Here is an 18,986-nt window from a genome sequence, read left to right as displayed (position 1 = left end):
AATAAGACACATTTTTATGTGCACCCCTGCAAATAAGAATCACTATTCCAGAAGGGAAATGTAATTATAACACTTTCAGAAACGAGACACAATTTTTGGAGAAGACAGCTATTAGGTTTCCCTCAACAAGAAAGTATGAGTCCTCTGAAACAGTGTTTCCCAAACTTTTTTCAGTCGAGGCACCCTTTGAAAATTTAAAAAAATTTGTGGCACCCTACACTAGTGTTGTCACGATACTACTTTGATACTATACCTTGAAATGTATTGATTTTCAATACCACAGGGAATAACTGCCGTATATAGGCCTACTGCCATATAGATATTTTTTAATATTATCAATTTTTTTGTCTAGGAAATCATTAATTTCTTCTGCAGAGATCACTTTACATGATGACATATTTAATTAAGGCTTTTATTCATAATTCAGAAAAACATTGCTCAATTACCATTGCAAATCTCACCTAAATGTTTGCTCACTCAGTGTAGGCCTATTTTTTGTTGTTATATTGGGATAATTTTGTTATAATTGCACAAGATAGCTTGTTTTTAATATATTTTATAATGTAATAATTTCACAGTTAATCTCCAAATTAATGTATAAACAACATAAAGACAGTATATTTTAAATAATTGTTTAATGGCATCTTTTTTATGAATGAAGCCCAGTATCACTGATACCAATACTGCTACTGATGTCAGGAAATACACAGAAATTGAATAAAGTTATCAAACACTTTACAGTCTTCACTGCATAAATGATAAATAAAATATAGATGAATCCCTTATTAAAGCTACAAGCGTTCTTTAGTCAAGAGCAGTGAGTAATTTTCTCTTTTACCTGTTCTTTGATTCTGTTGTCACTGCTGCACTTGTTTATTTCACACGCGTCCCATCTTCTCAGAACTCTAATTTAAGACTTTAACTAATTTAAGACTGCTCTCATGACGATACTCAACAAAACTGAAATTTTGGCATAACTGTGTGTTATTATTCGTTCAAGCACGAAAGAGAAGTCGATTCTGGCACGCGATGCGCGTCGTCCTGTGTCAGCAGGACATTCACAGACAGCGCGTTCTCTTTTGTCTTTTCGCGGTTGCATGGTTTAAAAGCATTTGCATGAATAAGAACGTGATTATATAATGTAAGGCTAGCCAAAGGATGACAGAAAAAACGGATGCTGCGTTAATTGTGTTTAAATATTTTTTAACTCGTAAAACTGAAAAACATTAATCGCACGCGTTATCGTTGACAGCAGCACGGACATAACCGATGTGTTTGTGAATATGCGGCAAGACGGACGTTGTGACAATGTTTCGTGTGTATTTGACCGTAAGCGCAACAAGCCATGAAAAAGAGGCAGCTTTATGTGTGGACGCTGGGAATGAAGCACGAGAATGAAATCATGCGGAACCCCCGCAATTCAACGAACGCGGAAAACTTATGATTTGCATTTTTTATTATAAATTTGTGTGCATTATTTGTTGTTATTAGACGCTTCCGACGATGCGAGATTGATGATACATTAATTATTATTTTTTTACACATTTTAGCAATTTAAAAATGTTTAATGGAGTTTTTACACGGCACCCCTGCTCTCGCCAGAAGGCACCCCAGGGTGCCGCGGCACCCCGTTTGGGAAACGCTGCTCTGAAACACTGAAACTTTCTGATCTAATGATGCCTTAGGGTTTGTCTCAAAAATGTTATTTGAGACTGAGAGCTCCTTCCTGTGATTTCAAAGAGAATCAACTATAAGCTCATAAAAAGGCTTTTGATGTAAAGCCAAATCCTGAGGCCTATCACTTTTGTTAGATTTGATAGTGCTACCATAAAAAAACTCTGATTAAACCTGAACAAAGACCTGTCTCGTTGTTTTTTTTCCTTCAGGAATATCCTTCACTCCTAAGGAGGTGGGAGAGCATGTGGTCAGTGTAAAGAAGAATGGAAAACACGTGACCAACAGCCCATTCAAGATCATGGTGGGCCAGTCTGAGATTGGAGATGCCAGTAAAGTGAAGGTGTTTGGAAAAGGTCTGATTGAAGGACACACCTTTGAAGTGGCTGAATTCATCGTGGACACCAGAAGTGCAGGTAGATTGTATTATAGGACATGTGGTGTCCATTATGCACTTAATCCCAAGGTACACTTGAGTTTTGACCCAAACGCTTAGTGTATGCGCACTTTCGAATGCATAGTCTTTAGATTCACTAAAAAGTTGAGCTACTTCTGCGCACTGTATTGAAGCATGCATAAATCCCACTTCGTCTGTACATTAGGTTATGGAGGTCTGGGTCTGTCTATCGAGGGGCCAAGCAAAGTTGACATTAATTGTTCGGATGTGGAAGACGGAACATGCAAAGTGACCTACTGCCCAACCGAACCCGGAACATACATCATCAACATCAAATTCGCAGACCAACATGTGCCAGGTACTACACAGACATCAAATAGGAGTTTTTGAAATGCATGCTCTCTGAGGTGAGTGACTCTCAAACTCTTCATGTCGTTCCACAGGAAGTCCATTTACAGTGAAGGTTCTGGGCGAGGGACGAATGAAGGAGAGTATTACGAGAAAGAGGCAGGCGCCCTCTATCGCCACGGTGGGCAGCACTTGCGACCTCAACCTCAAGATTCCAGGTGAGCAGAAAAGGAATGAGATGCTAGGGGGGGTTGTCAAGTCTCGAGTCAAGTCTTTCTGAAATTGCATAGTGCCTAGTAGGTACTGTATTTGGTTTGATTATTAGTTCACGACTGTTAAACTTATGTTTTGTCAGAGTATAGAAGTAACAAGAGGCGAAACTCCGTTGCAGTTTTGGTAAAAATCGCTAAATGGCGCTGCTGTCACGCTGACGCTATTTTGGACTGAACCAACGGTTTTACCGTTAACACAACTGTACAGCATAATGTCTGGAAATAATTGGAAACAAAGAAAACAGTGTTCTGCCATCAACTGCAACATCTACCAGAGTACAACCAATCAACTAGCATTTCATAGATTCCCCAAAGATCCAGAGAGGTAAAGTAGAAAAGGTTTTTATTAACGTTAAAGTGAGCAGCGTACATACGTCTCCATACGTAAATAGCGGCATGGATGTACAACAGTGAGTGCAGGGAAGTTGTGTGTGACAAGGAAAAGGGCAAAAACACTCTTGTATACATGGTGAAACTATTCAATAGAGTCAGAATCCATCATATATTACGGACAACTCTCACAGCCCAAACAGAAATGCTACAGAAAAGTTTTAAAGCTAAGTCATCTGTACATTAACTCTCTCCTTCTGTATCAAATGTAACATGTTGTACAAAGTTTTTATCAGTCAAGATGAATTAAATTATAATAAAACTAAAGACTAAAAAATATAACGTTAGAACAGCTAATATACTTACCATTGCGATTCTATTTGTAGTAACGAAAATGTGTGCACTTTACACTTTACTGATTTGTAAGTTAATACAGGCAGAAATGATGTGATCTACTTACCATCACCAATTTAATTACTGTTCATTTTGTGATGATCTTCTATTACTATTAAATATTCTCTCTTGACTAATGTGTTGTCCCTTTCACCTACTCACTGTTCATTGTGTTTTGGCTTTTTTAATGAATTTGTTAATCATTTCATGAGGAACATGGGCTGTTGTTACTGGTGTTGTAAAATTGTGCTGTGTATGAAAACGGGAGTTATCCCCAAAAGTTTTTGGGGTAAATAAATAGCATATTTGACAGCGTCATGCTCTATGACGAAATTGTTTAATTATAAACCGATCCATAAGCATTATTTTGTTGTACATTATTCAACACGCTGTTTTAGTTTAGGCTATAGAGATATTAAAAACGTCTCAGGTTACGACTGTAACCATAGTTCCCTGAGAAAGGGAACGAGACGATGCGTCAACGACGCTTTGGGAACGCTCCCAGCGTGAATGCGTCTGAAGCATCTATGTCAACTAGTCCAATGGAAGGAATGAATGTCACGGGCGGGTGACGTCATGACCAGGAAGTGATAAAAGAGCATCCGGTGCAAACCGGCATTAGCTTCAAAAATTGCCGAAGCAAGCCGATCACAGGGATGCAGGAAGTATGGCAGGGTGACGCATCGTCTCGTTCCCTTTCTCAGGGAACTATGGTTACAGTCGTAACCTGAGACGTTCCCTTTCGAGGGAACTCGCGATGCGTCAACGACGCTTTGGGAACGAGAATACCCAAAACGCCAGACTTTCAAATGCCTGAGTGTCAGCCTGTTGTCACACTGCACCAAGCACCTGGGATCCTGGGGCAGCATCCAGGTCCAAGCTGTAAAACCTCATGAATGTGAGCGGTGAGGACCAGCCCGCCGCATCACAAACATCTTGGAGAGAACTCCAGATAATACGCTTAGAAGCCATACTCCTAGTGGAATGAGCCCTGACCACCAAATGGTTGGCCAGAAGACTCACAAGCAAGAAGAATAGTCTCGACTATCTATATGCTCAATAGGTTGGATTTTCTCGACAGAGAAGTCCGATGAACATAAGTGTCCAGTGCTCGCACTGGCACAAGAGGTTCAGCTTTTCCTGGTCGGAAAAATGGGGGAGGACAGAAACCTGCAGCACAATAGGCCTCGGAATAATGGTAGGCACCTTTGGAACATATCCATGTTTCGGGTAAGATTGCCTTGGCCATCCCGGTGCACTCAAGGCAGGTGGGGACCGAAAGGGCCTGAAGGTCTGACTCTTATAGGGACGAAATAGCTAGCAGAAAATAGTCTTAAAAGAAAGGAACTTCTCTGAGACCAAATCTAAGGGCTCGAAGGGAGCCCCAGATAGGCCTTCTAGAACTATTGCAAGGTCCCAAGCCAGCACCTTAGTGCAAGTTGCATGCCTCAGCCTCAAAGTGCCACGAAGGAAACGAGTGATCAGGGGGTCTCGACCCAAAAATGTACTACCCACCAGGGCGTGGAAAGCCGCAATGGCCGCCACACATATTATACCTTAAGCGTGGAAGGACATAGACCTGATACAAAGCGTTCTTGCAGAAACTCGAATACTGTGTTTACTGAACAGTTAACCGGATCCCACTGACGCTGGTAACACCAAGAAGTGAAAAACTCTCGAAATAGTGAATATAGTTTCCTCGTAGCGGGAGCTCTGGAGCTTAGAATGGTCTAAACAACCTCGGTTGAGAGACCACTCTCTATGAGTTGGGCCCCCTCAGAGGCCAAACCCACAGTTCCCAAATCCCCTGCCGGGGGTGCAATATTGCATCCCCTGCCTGAGACAGAAGGTCTCTCCTGATCGGGACCTCCAAGGGAGGTCCGTCGAGGAGAAAAATTAGGTCCGCAAACCAAATTCAGCTCGGCCAGGGTGGTGCTACTAAATAGGCTTATTCCATCCTGGCGGATTCACTCCAGAACTCCTGGGAGCAGAGCAACGGAGGGAAATGCGTACAGACGTAGCCTCGGCCACGTCTGCACCATAGCATCCAGCCCCGAGGGGACTGGTTGAGTGAGGGATAACCAGAGTGGACAGTGCGTCGTATGCTGAGACGAGAACAAATCCACTTCTGCCTGGCCGTAAAACTCCCATATTTGCTCCACCGCCTCGGGGTGGAGTCCCCTGGCCTCAGCCCCTGCCTCGACAGGGTGTCTGCTCCAATATTCTGGCCCCCCCCGGAATATACACTGCCCTCAGACAGCGTAATTTCTTGAGGGACCAAAATAAGAGGCCACCAACGTGTTGTCTGTGGGTCAAGAACCAGAGTTTCCTCCATATAACCAAGGCGCGGGGATACTGCCGCGTGATCTTGATCGTAAGGAGTGGGTTTCCCCTCTGGGAGAACCCTCTGGTCCTGAGCCACCTCTGTAAAGGTCTCACGTACAGCAGGTCAAAGGGTATCACATTGGACGCTGCTGCCCTGAGGCCTAACAGTCACTGTTCCAGAACAACACATGATGGCCCCTCAGGTCTGGGAGGAGATGTCTCAACGCATTGAAGACGACCATCATCTCTAGGCAATTCATGTGCCAAGAGAGATGATGACTCCTCCACAAGCCCTGAGCTGAGCGGCCTTCCAATACCGCTCCCCAGCCGGTGAGGGAAGCATCTGTCGAGATCACAACTCGATGGCAAAGAGCTCCCAACACCGGACCCTGGGTTAAGAACCAGTGTTTCCTCCATATAACCAAGGTGCGGAGACACCGCCGCGTGATCTTGATCATACGAAGTGGGTTTCCCCTCGGGGAGAACCCTCTGGTCCTGAGCCACCACTGTAAAGGTCTCATGTACAGCAGGCCAAAAGTTATCCCGTTGGACGCTGCTGTCACAAGACCCAACAGTCTCTCTAACTGTTTTACAGTGCGTGACTGGCCTAGCCTCAGCTCTTTTGTGGCTGTTAGGATAGCAGCTACACGAACGGGCGACAGAGTGGCCCGCATCGTCACTGAATCCCATACCACACCAAGGAAAGTGGTTCTCTGTACTGGAGAAAGCACACTCTTCTTGGCATTGAGCCTCAACCCCAACATCTGCATAGGAGCGAGAACGACACCTCGGTGCCGAACCGCTAACTGTTCTGATTCCGCTAGAATCAGCCAGTCATCTATGCAATTCAGAATGCATATGCACTGCAGCCTGGCGGGGCCAGAGCTGCGTCTACACGCTTCGTGAATGTGCGGGGTGATAGAGCTAGACCGAAAGGAAGTGTCTGATACTGGTGTTCTTTGCCCCAAAGAAAACCTCAGGAACCTCCTGTGCTGAGGGAGGATGGAGATATGGAAGTATGCGTCTTTTAGATCTATCGTGACAAACCAGTCCTCGGATCTGATTTGAGTCACGATCTGCTTGAGCGTCAGCATTTTGGACTTGAGTTCCAGCACCAAACACTCCAACAGACGAAGATCTAGTATGTGATGCAGCTCTCCATCCTTTTTTGGAACAATGAGATAACGACTGTAAAGAGTACACCTGCTCTATAGCTTTCTTTGCTAACAGGGCCTTTACCTCTTGCTCCATTACCAGAGCCTGCTCGGAATGCACTAACGTGAGCAACACCCCGTTGTAGCCTGGAGGACGAGAACCAAATCTGCCTCTTACTACTAACTGCAGGACCCATAGAGATATATTTGGCAGTAGCTTCCGCGCTGCCAGAAAATCTACCAAGGGAACCAGCCCCTCGAGGCTGGCCTCTGGTGTAATAAAGACAGCCAGTTCGGGGACCTGAAGCATACTGGCAGGAACCACCCGAACTGACTGTTTTCGAACCCCCCTCAGAGGGCGCATTCCGACGCAATGTCGAGTTGACGCTGCGCCAGAAGCTCGCTGGAGACCGCTGCGCCCCGAAGCACCAAGGGTGGCGGGGTTGGCAGAACGGTCACCTGAGGGCACCGAGATGGAAAGGGCACCGTATAATGAGGTGTACACCATTCCACCCCGGTTGGGGCTGCCCTCACCGGTCTGACGCCGGTGGCGCCAGACCTTTTCTTTTGAGCCGCAGCCTTCTCAGCGTGAAGAACGGTCCTCGGATCCGGCTTCTGCTTTGAAGGCTTTGGCTGCTGTGTTGTGTATGAGAAACTAGACGGCTGGAGCTGCTCACGCCCAGCAGCCCCAGGGGGTTGGACATAGCGAGGGAGAGATTATCTTGTATCTTTCTCTATGATTCCCATCAAATTGAGCCAGAGGTGTCTCTCAGTGACCACAAGGGCTGCCATCCCTGAGAGATAAATCTGTGGCCCGACGGAGTTCTCAAACCCCATCGGGCCAAACTCCCTCACTTCTGTCCAAATACCGCAGCAGGTCAGCCTGATATGCTTGTAGCACTGCTATGGTGTGCAAGCAGGCCCATGCTAGACCCACTGCCATATATGCTTTTCCCACTAGATTAAAAAATAGTTTTCTTTAATGGTTTAGTGCAGGGGTAGGCAAGTTCGGCCCTAGAGAGCCGCTGTCCTGCAGAGTTTGGCTCCAACACTGAAAAAAACCTCACCTGCCAACAGCCTTAGTAATCCTGAAGATATTGATTAGCTTGTTCAGGTGTGTTTGATTAGGGTTGGAACTAAATTCTGCAGGACAGCGGCTCTCTAGGACCGAACTTGCCTACCCCTGGTTTAGTGAGAGAAGCCGACGCCTTCAGGTACGATACTGAACCGGGAGACAGATAGCTCGCAAGCGTCTGTTCTACCCGGGGTATTGCCCCATAGCCATACCCTCTTAACCCCCAAATATCTGAATATACATGAATGTGGGGGCTAAAAGACAAGAGGAGTAAGGCTTTTTCCATGATCTAGACAGCTCGCTGTGCAGATCGGGAAAAATGGAAGGCCCCGTGATGGAGGTGGAAAAATAGAGGGAAGGAAACTCGTTTAATTTATTTTATTTTTAGGACGAGTGCCCCCTTATTTCTGCTGGTCATAAATATTTAATTTATCTACAGCCTTAGTAAACACTTCCACCAGCTTATTATTTTTTATATATATTTTTTATATATATTCACTTTATTTTATATATAATATATAAACTATCATATATATATATATAGGCTATATATATTTCTCATACGCTGGGGAAAGAGATGGCAAATTCACTTCCCCCATGATTGTGTCACTTTCAATGCCCAGCACATCTACCTCCTCGGAGGTAGAGCACTGAAGCATTGATTTCTCTCTCTCCCCGGGCGGAAGAGACCGCAGCGCGGGCTTCCGAGACCGGCGAGAGAGCACTGGATCCCTCGTGGAAAGGGAGGAGATAAGATCCGCGGACCCGTCTCCAACCCCGTAAAGAGATCCTATTCGCGATCCACAGGAATGCATTCTCCGCGCTGCCTCGGCAGACGCGGGACCTGTCACCCTGAGAATTGCGAGCCCGGCCACTTTCCTCGAAAAGTGACAGGCGGGAGCGGAGCATGCGAAGCGAAAGCTTCTCACAATGTTGGCAATCAGCCCCCTCGGAGGCTGATACCGCATGCTCTACTCCCAAACACATCACACAAAGCTCGTGTGTGTCCCTACTCGTTAAATAGCGCGAGCAGGGAGAACACAGAGTTTGTGCAATTGTTTAGTTTCCATAAATATATATATCAGACAGACAACAGTAAATATAACAGACAGTTTGACACAGATCGCTTGCTGAGGCAACAGAAGCTAATGCCGGTTTGCACCGGATGCTCTTTTATCACTTCCTGGTCATGACGTCACCCGCCCGTGACATTCATTCCTTCCATTGGACTAGTTGACATAGATGCTTCAGACGCATTCACGCTGGGAGCGTTCCCAAAGCGTCGTTGACGCATCGCGAGTTCCCTCGAAAGGGAACTAGAAACTACTATTAAGTTCCATTAACCGCTTTTGAATTGGAACCGGTATCGTTCAATTCTATGACAGCTGTGTTGCGTTCAGTCCAAAATGGCGGAGTTGCTGCTCTGCACATGGGCGCGTTTGTTGCAATGGAACGTTCTATTGAGTTTCGCCTCTTGGTACTTCTATACTCTTTGGTTTTGTATAGTATGAATATGGGTAGTAAGAATGGACATACTACATCCACCATGTTGTCACTGTCATGTGACCTACCAGCGTCAGTTGCGTTGCTTCACTGCCATGTACATCTCTTTTACTGTGGCCTCATGGGATAGTAAAGTGTTCATCAGATGCACTTCAGAATCTGAAGTAGTAGGTCATGCAGGTACTTTTCGCTGACTGTCCTTTGAATTCGGACATACAACTTGTCACACACCTACGTTCTGTTTTACGCCTACTATGTAGTTAGGAAGTAGGCATATTCGTACACAGGGTTTGTCTCCTTTCCCACCTGTTTCTCACTGACTCCCACTGTCATGTCACTTCCTGTCTCTCAAATCAGAGTGGTTCCGTTTGAAACTTTATAGAATTTAATGAAAGTTGTTTTGATAAAAAAATAAAAAAAGCGTAATGGAATTTGTTTCCATTCTACTCGGAAGCTTGCATTTCCTGTTTCTCTTTTTTCATTGCTTCACTCCTTCTTCCTTCTCCTCTTTCCTTTTTCCTCTGTCTTCCGGGTTCCTCATCTGTAGGGAACTGGTTTCAGATGGTGACGGCACAAGAGCGACTCACCCGTACCTTCACCCGCAGCAGCCACACCTACACACGCACAGAACGCACAGAGATCAGCAAGACCCATGCAGGCGAGACCAAGAGAGAAGTGCGGGTGGAAGAGAGCACCCAGGTGGGGGGCGACCCCTTCAGGAACGTATTCGGTGGATTTCTGGGCAGGGAGAGCCTGGGACCCTTCAGCAGCGGCCAGGGCCGACAATCAGAGGGTGTGTGCATGTGTGTGAGTGTTTGTGTGCGTTGATTGCTGGTTAAAGGGACATTTTTCCTTTTTTCTCGCATGAAATGTTCCAAATCTGAGAGATTTGAGGGTGAGTAATTGATAACAGAATTTTCGTTTTTGAGTGAACTATCCCTATGAGTTTTGCAGCTCTTACAAGTTTTATTTTGTGTGATTGTGAATGTGAGTGTGATGAAGTCATGGTATGTGTGTCTTTATGGGGTTTTTGAGCGGGAGTGAACGCACTCTTTCCACTGCAGACATTTATGACAGGAGAACCGAGCTGGAAAATCTGAGCAGCTGTCAGCTCTGTGGCCAGCTCAGCCAAAACATCTTTTATAGAAGAAATGCCTGGTTTATACGTGTGCCTGTCTCTTTTCCCTTCTCTCCCTCTCTTTCTCATACACTCAACGCCGTCCCTATTTCTCTCTCAGGTGAATCAGGTACACAGGAGATGACTGCACAGGTGACGAGTCCCAGCGGTAACACGAATGACGCTGAGATCGTAGAAGGAGAGGACAGCGCCTATAGTGTGCGCTTTGTGCCTCAGGAGATGGGCCCCCACACCGTCAATGTCAAATACAGGGGCCAGCATGTCCCCGGAAGCCCTTTCCAGTTCACTGTGGGGCCCCTTGGAGAGGGAGGGGCCCACAAGGTTCGGGCCGGTGGTACTGGACTGGACAGGGGTGTGGCTGGAGTTCCAGGTAAGAGACAGGAAGCATTATTACTATTGATATTGTTAATTAAAAACTATATTTGAAAAATTCCGTTGATTTAAGTAACTCTGAAATAAAATAAAATGTAGGGTTAGGTTAGGGTTATTTAAATATAGTATTAAATTAAAAAATGTACAAATAAAAAAATTCTAATTAGAGATGTTACCTTGGAAACTAACTGTAATAAAATAAAAGTACTAAAACTGAAATAAAATTATAAAAATAATAATATTTTTAAAAACAATAATAAGCAAATAACAAAATTGCTAAAACTGGAGCTAAAATTAAAATGAAAAAAAGTCAACTTTTAAATTAAAAAAATATATAAAAACAAAACCTTATTCAAAAAATTAATAAATACTATAATTTATATACGTATATACTACAAGTAATCCTAAAATAACACTGAAAAGAAGTTGCACTGTTTATCTGGGATAGATACATTTCCATTTTTTTTTGTTTTTGGTGCCATTAGCAGAATTTTTTTAAACCTTTTTTTAATGTGTGATTTTTAGCTGAGTTTAGTATCTGGACTCGTGAGGCGGGTGCTGGTGGTTTGTCCATAGCTGTTGAGGGGCCCAGCAAAGCAGAGATTTCCTTTGAGGACAGGAAGGATGGTTCCTGTGGGGTGGCCTACGTAGTACAGGAGTCTGGTAAGTGCTAATGCTAATTTTCAATTACATGGATGTGTTTTACAATGGCTCTCAGTCTTTTTTCTCTATCTCTCATTTCATTTATTTATTTCATTTCAGGTGACTATGAGGTGTCAATCAAATTTAACGATGAACATATCCCAGACAGCCCTTTCATCGTTCCCATTGCATCACTATCAGATGACGCCCGCCTACTTACCATCACCAGCCTGCAGGTGAGTGTCTCCAGATCAAACACACTCACGCAGAGAGGCCTCGTTTTTCTCTGTAGCAGCGGGACAGGTGAGATTCAGGGACTCTTGAGAGCGGATGGCAGCTTATTTATCAACACTCTCTTTGAGAGACTGTGAGAGCACTTGATGGAGAGCACTGAACAGCTTATCATGAGACGAGACAAGTGTACTTGCAGTTCCCTTCACGAAGGGAGTTCTCAGGAAAGACAAAAGAGCATGGCAAAGTAGTTTTTACGCTGGCCGTTGTGAATATGCTTGCTGAGAAAGACACATCTTTACATACTCAGCTTTAAAATGCTGAAGATTAGATGAAGTACGTCTGCCTGGCTCTCTCAGCAGGAGATGGGTCTGAAGGTGAACCAGGAGGCCTCGTTTGCCGTTCAGCTGAACGGAGCGAGAGGAGCGATTGATGCGAAGGTGCACACACCGTCTGGAGCAGTGGAGGAGTGTTACATCACTGAGCTAGACAATGGTGAGCATATGGGCACACACTCACGCATAGAAAAAGACAAGGGAATTTATTTGATCTTTAAAGAATTATATGATTTTATGTATTATTATTATTTATTATTTGATTAAACAATTTTTATTATAGAATTGTATAATTATTACTATATTATTTTTTAAATATTATTTACCATTTAAATATATAATTTAATATATTGTATTCATATTATTATTTATATATAATGTTGTTATATATTATTATTACTATTATAATCATCATTATTATTATTTATATTATAAAAAAATTGTATACATTGTTTAATATATTCTTTTTAAAATCCATTACTTGTCATTTTATATATTATTCATGTATTTCTTTTATTATTATTATTATTATTATTATGTTATATAAATATGTTATATTATAATATAACTTTTTAATTTGTGTATTATATTGCATATTATTATTTGTATTATTATTTAAATGTATAGTATATTTATGTATTAATTATGTAATATATTATTTATTTTGATATATTGTTTTTATGTTTTTATGTTATTATTTGTATTATTATTATTTATATTATCTAAATATATATATACATATTATTATATAATATATTATTTTAAACATTAATTTTCATTATATTATTATGTTGTTTTGTGTATAATTCAAGTTTTTCTTATTTATTATTATTATTATATTATATAAATGTTATATTATTTTATTAAACCATTGTTATACTTTTTTATTTTGTGTATTATTAATTATACATCAATAATAGTAATAATAATACATTTTTTATAATGTTTCTCTCATACCCTAAGCGCTACAAAAACTGAAAATTGAGGTAAAATAGAGGAATGCAGACATAATACAATACAAAGAAATACTGTAAAACAAACAATAATATTATGCAACACCCTACAAATTATGATCACTGTAATATTTAAAGACACACTAGAACTGATGTTAGTTTAGAGAAGAGGTCTTCAATCCTGCTCCTGGAGGGCCACTGTCCTACAGAGTTTAGTTCCAACCTGCTTCAGCACACCAGCCTTTGTATAATCAAGCGATCCTGAAGAGCTTAATGAGCTGATTCAGGTGTTTTTGATTAGGGTTGGAACTAAACTCTGCAGGACAGTGGCTCTCCAGGAGTTGGATTGAAGACCTCTGGTTTAGAGTATATGGATATATATTGGATTTGACCTTATTCAACATCGCATGCCTGTTTGTGCAGATAAACACGCCATAAGGTTTATTCCACGGGAGAACGGCGTCCACTCCATTGATGTCCGTTTTAACGGGAGTCACATCCCAGGCAGTCCCTTCAAGATCCGTGTAGGGGAACCGAGCCAGGCGGGAGATCCAGGAATGGTGACTGCTTTTGGGCCCGGACTGGAGGGGGGAACTACAGGTATGACACCAACCAACCAAGCAGCCAATCACGACTGTTAACACACAAACGCACACACGTTCACTCAATTCATCTCATCCTTCACAGGTGTACCCTCGGATTTCATTGTAAACACGTGTAACGCTGGGTCAGGAGCTCTGTCGGTTACCATTGACGGGCCATCGAAAGTGAAGATGGATTGTCAGGAATGTCCAGAAGGATACAAGGTCACATACACACCCATGGCTCCCGGCAGCTACCTCATCTCCATCAAATATGGAGGACCACAGCATATTGTGGGCAGTCCCTTCAAAGCCAAAGTCTCCGGTGAGACACCAAACACTATGTTGGACTATGCTTTTCTTGCTCTCTACATATAGGACTGACACAGAGACAGGTGACTCAGGACACATATCTGTAAGGTAGTCGGGACCTGAAGTCCACACCTGAAGCAGTGTAGAAAAAATAAAACATTCAGCGTAGTATAATCTCTTTTACAGTGACTATGTTTAAGATCAACCTTTTATAGTGATTTTTATGTATGAATTTAAAAAGAATAGTTAATAATGAAACAATGAATACTATTTTTTTGTATCTAACACTTACAAAGATTAATAAATGCTGCAAAACACTTATGCATTAACTGATGTTAATAAACGAGACCTTATTGTAAAGTTTTACCAATATTTTAATGTACTGTTTGGTAAAACTTTCATGTTAAAGTTTTAATTGCTGGTGTGCCATTTATTGAGGTCTATATTTGTATATTATATTACATTACATATTAATAAACATTACTGTGGATGTGCCACAGTTAGCCTAAGGGTATTTTTCATCTGTAGTCCATGGACAAAATGTTACAGAGTACAAATTATATAAATCAAGTATTATTAATATTAAAATATCATAGAAAATATAGAATAAAATATATTAAGATGACTATAAACATGAAAAAGAAAACAGTATTGTTGTTCCTTAAATATTAAATATGAAAAATGGCCCTTAAAGCACCCTGAAGTTTGGGACAAACACATACATGTGAGTAAATAACTCCAAATAAAAGCTGAAAAGTTTTCTAGCACTCAAGTTGAAATAGGAAGGTCTGATTATGAGATGATCAGGCAGGATTATTTTGCAATATGATGGAGTGGATTTGAAACCACACAAGCTTACAAAACTATGTAAAAGTGTGAAACTGTTTACTTGCGTTTGACATGGTAATGATTTGAAGTTAAAACTACCAAATGGAACAGCAACTCATCTTTCACGAAGCAAATCAATAAAAAGAAATTCACTCTTCCAGGCGCACGTCTGTCCGGCGGACACTCTCTACACGAAACGTCATCGGTTCTGGTGGAAACGGTGACAAAATCATCCTCGGTGGCCGGATCTTTCTCTACTCTGCCAAAGTTCTCGTCTGATGCCAGTAAGGTGGTCTCCAGGGGGGCCGGACTCTCCAAAGCCTTCATTGGCCAGAAGAACACCTTCACGGTGGACTGCAGTAAAGCAGGTACGACACTTTTTCAAGCATGCAAGGATGTATTTGTACATAATGCACATTTACAGATGACTAAACTGCTTTTAATTTCATTTTTGCAGGGACAAACATGTTAATGGTAGGAGTGCACGGGCCAAAGACTCCCTGTGAGGAAGTGTACGTCAAACACATGGGCAACAGAATGTACAATGTCACATACACAGTGAAGGAGAAAGGAGACTACATCCTCATAGTCAAATGGGGTGAAGAAATGGTGCCCGGAAGCCCTTTCCACGTCACAGTGCCTTAAAAGACTGTCTTTAGATCCCCTCCACTATGCAAAGACTCTACTGATCATCCTGGGAAAGAGACGGGACTCACCGACAATCCCTTTTCATGACATATTAACTCACTGTGTTTTACAAATAATCAAGAAAACGTTCTATATCTGCATACGCTTTATCCAAAGTTCATTTATGTGTTCATTTCACGCTCGGTTATGTATCTTATCTTTTTTTTTATGATGTTATTTTAGATGTTGTGAGACTAGAGAATGTTTGAAGCAGAAGTGAATGATAAATGGTTTTGCACTGCCCAGCAGTTGCTGTTTTGAAGATGCTACATGCTAAATCACGTCCACCCTGTTACCAGTCAAGTTACTGTCCGGACCATTTACAGACGTAATTTAACAGCTGAGTTATTTAATCTTTTTTATTATTATTATTATTATTATCTAATGCTAAATCTGGTCTAATTTTTATGATGGAATAACATCATTTAGTCTCTGAGTCAGGACTAGGTTTGCACCCGGTCCTCCTGATCAAGGGCTTAGTTTGGGTAGGGAAAGCCTGATATTTTAGTCCTAGTGGACCAGATTTAGGCTCACACTGGGTTTAAACCGGTCCCGGGTGGCCCAGCACCCATGCAGACTGGGTTGTGTGATTAGTTAGATGAGAATTTTTTTTTTTTTTTTTTTTTTACCAAACGGTGTAGCAAAAACCGTTCAGCATGTGAATGTTTGAAATCCCACAGTTTTTACAGTGACTATGTTAAAGAGCAACATTTTACAGTGATTTTATATGTATGAATTTAAAATAGAAATGTATGGAGAAACACTAATTGTTTGATATTTTATTCTACTGTTTGGTAAAACTGTGCTGGCATATTAAAATTTTAATTGATGACGTGCTGTTTATTGATGTCCATATTATATTATATTATATTATATTATATTATATTATATTATATTATATTATATTATATTATATTATATGCATCTATAGTTCCTGGACAGAATGTTACAGTCACCCTAAATATAAAATCAAAATGATAAAAAATGCTTTTTTTTAGAACCAAGATAATAAACGGAGACACAATATCATATCAACATGTGACATATATTAATAAAACTAACAATAAGTAACCTTCAAAAGCATTTTCTCCGTGACTGTAAGTCGTGTGTTTGTTTCATTCGCAGCCTCTAGAGGGCGATCTTACACTATTTCGATGCCAGGTGCAGTTAATGAGGTATTAGATAGTTAGAGGCTCAGTTACTGCATCCTGGCCGGAGAAAAGCTCTTTCAGGTCAGTGTTTGAGCTATACTGATTTAAAACAACAATATTTCCAATAAATCCCAGATAAATACATGAAAGATGTTTCAAATAAATAAGCACAGCAGTCTTTCTGTTATCAAGTGTATCAGTAGCCTATCTTGAGAGAGATGAGCTTCCTCTCAGGTCTCATCCCTAACACATTAACTTGGGTGAACCACATTAAACATATCAGGAGGAAAATTCCTTGAGAGGCAAATAAGAGTGGAATGGTGTTCCAACTGTGATTAATCAACCAATACACTCCGGGAATGTAACATTTCAGGGCCTGAAGTGTATCAAATATGTGTGTGGTGTAATGTGAAATGCTCAAATTATCAAGCTCTTGAGGTTTCTTTCCAGTTTAATGAGCAGAATATAAACGCATAACTTTGTTTATTTTCCTGATTCTGATCTTGCCCCATAATTTGAATGTGTAAGATTCTCTAGTTTATGAATCCAATCAGTTTAGACATGCTATTTTGCTAGAGACATCAATATGATTTAGCCTAGGCCTATATATATTCTGCTCATCTATCATGATGTCAGATACCAAACAAATATAATAAAGCTGGAATACGTCGGTCACTTAATATAGCCTAGGTATTGCTCGATTTGGGCTTTCATATTGATCGATGACCATTTTGTTGATGCAGGAATCAGATGCGACTCGGACGAGGAGGATAAAGAGAATCGCAGAACGACCATCTACTTCCTCGGATCTGTTCGTTGGTTGGGAAAGATCCATTGCTGTGTTTGCTCATCCTTCACAGGTGTACTCTCAGATGCACGCTCTGGAATACTTGATTCTGATTGGTCAATCGCGGTTTCCTGCTGTTTCGTGCAAACGCAATTGCGCGATCTATCGATTGTAGTGAAAATTGCCTCATAATATAGGCCCGTTCACACCAAAAACGAAAATATTATTAGCGTTCACGCCAACTGAGGATATGTTTAGCGCACGCTGGAGTTATGTAAAACGGGTGAATTCTTATTGGCTGTCAATGTTTTTATCATAAGTGATATGATATCTTTCCTTTTTGTCGTCGTTATAGCTGGGATGTGCACTGCGCCATTAGCAGAATTAAAGTTCATGCCCTACCTATAATAACTAGGGGAGAGTGGGGTAATGTGAGACATCGGGTAAAGTGAGACACCCCTGTATCTAGTCAACGGAACACATTTGTGGTCATGTGACCATTATGTTTTCAAGCCCATCCCATTTCCCCTTGGCCATGAAGGAGAGGACCTCATGATGCTGTGATAAGCATGTTTTTTTCACCAATTTTTATTTTTTTGGCATGCAAAAGTAAAATTTCTTGCTGTCAACTTAATCAACTGTTGTGCCAAAGCAAATTGATTCAGGTAGAAAAACTTATATCATACATGTTGATGAACTATTAACATATAAAACAATGTGATGATGCTAGCTGAAGAGTTTCCTGAATTACTAAGAGAGATCGTTTTTGCTAAAATGTGGCAGTGGGGTAAAGTGAGACAAATGCTGTGGGGTAAAGTGAGACATGAGGCACAAGTTAAGTTTAGTCTTAAACATATTTTAATGTAATATTACATTACATATGTTTTATTTTTTAATGTCATAAACATTGTAGAAAAGCCATCATGCCAAGGTAATACACCAGGAAGACAACCTGGGGCAAAACACCCCTCGAGGAGATGGAGAGTGCATCCGCTGAGGTCAAGGAAGGAAAGAAGTCTATAAGAGCAGCTGCAAGGGATAGAAATATTGACAAGCCTGACAAGATATTGACAAGATATTGAGGAGGAGGAGCCCTGTTTTAAAAATTGGAAATATTGAAGCCAAAATTTTTAAAACACAGTGCAGCTGCACAGCAGCCACAGATGAACGGCTAGTGCGGTCAGGATGTGCTGCGGCAACTGCACAAACCTATGGCGAGGCGGCTCAGACGCAAGAACCAATAAGGCTGCTTCGCGCCCTGGCGTGTCAGAGCCCTCCAGAATGGGTGTGGCTTAAGCCTTTACATTGGCCAGTTCAGCCAAAAGTAGTCGACTGAAGCAATCCCCTGATCAAAGCCACATACACTTTGAACGTGGAAGGGATACGACCCGCGTCCAAACGCCCTTGTAAAAAGGCGAGTACTGTATTATACTTCGCACAAATAGGGGTCCAGGCTCCGTGCAGCGCACCAGCCAGAAAATACCACCCATTTCTGAGC

General features: G+C 41.7%; 1 protein-coding gene across 17 annotated transcripts in view; it reads left to right on the top strand.

Annotated features, from left to right (window-relative positions):
* flncb (filamin C, gamma b (actin binding protein 280)) overlaps positions 1–16,382 on the top strand; it is a 65,699-nt gene extending 49,317 nt beyond the window's left edge. For 5 of the 17 annotated variants that reach the window (XM_077234705.1, XM_077234715.1, XM_077234707.1 and 2 more), the window contains 12 exons: positions 1,887–2,090; positions 2,277–2,429; positions 2,515–2,637; positions 10,019–10,264; positions 10,710–10,979; positions 11,507–11,644; positions 11,744–11,859; positions 12,214–12,349; positions 13,566–13,742; positions 13,830–14,048; positions 15,025–15,231; positions 15,321–16,382. In XM_077234705.1, coding sequence (XP_077090820.1) covers positions 1,887–2,090; positions 2,277–2,429; positions 2,515–2,637; positions 10,019–10,264; positions 10,710–10,979; positions 11,507–11,644; positions 11,744–11,859; positions 12,214–12,349; positions 13,566–13,742; positions 13,830–14,048; positions 15,025–15,231; positions 15,321–15,508 — 2,177 coding nt within the window. In that variant the 3' untranslated portion in view covers positions 15,509–16,382. The remainder of the gene's footprint in view (positions 1–1,886; positions 2,091–2,276; positions 2,430–2,514; positions 2,638–10,018; positions 10,265–10,709; positions 10,980–11,506; positions 11,645–11,743; positions 11,860–12,213; positions 12,350–13,565; positions 13,743–13,829; positions 14,049–15,024; positions 15,232–15,320) is intronic. The other 12 variants (XM_077234709.1, XM_077234708.1, XM_077234706.1 and 9 more) reach the window with 4 other exon arrangements.
* The last annotated feature ends 2,604 nt before the right edge of the window (positions 16,383–18,986 follow it).

This window comes from Siphateles boraxobius, unplaced genomic scaffold, assembly GCF_051911475.1.
Source record: "Siphateles boraxobius isolate OS27281-9 unplaced genomic scaffold, OSU_SipBor_1 19, whole genome shotgun sequence".
NCBI lineage: Eukaryota > Metazoa > Chordata > Actinopteri > Cypriniformes > Leuciscidae > Siphateles > Siphateles boraxobius.
This window is presented reverse-complemented; position numbering and strand designations above follow the sequence as displayed.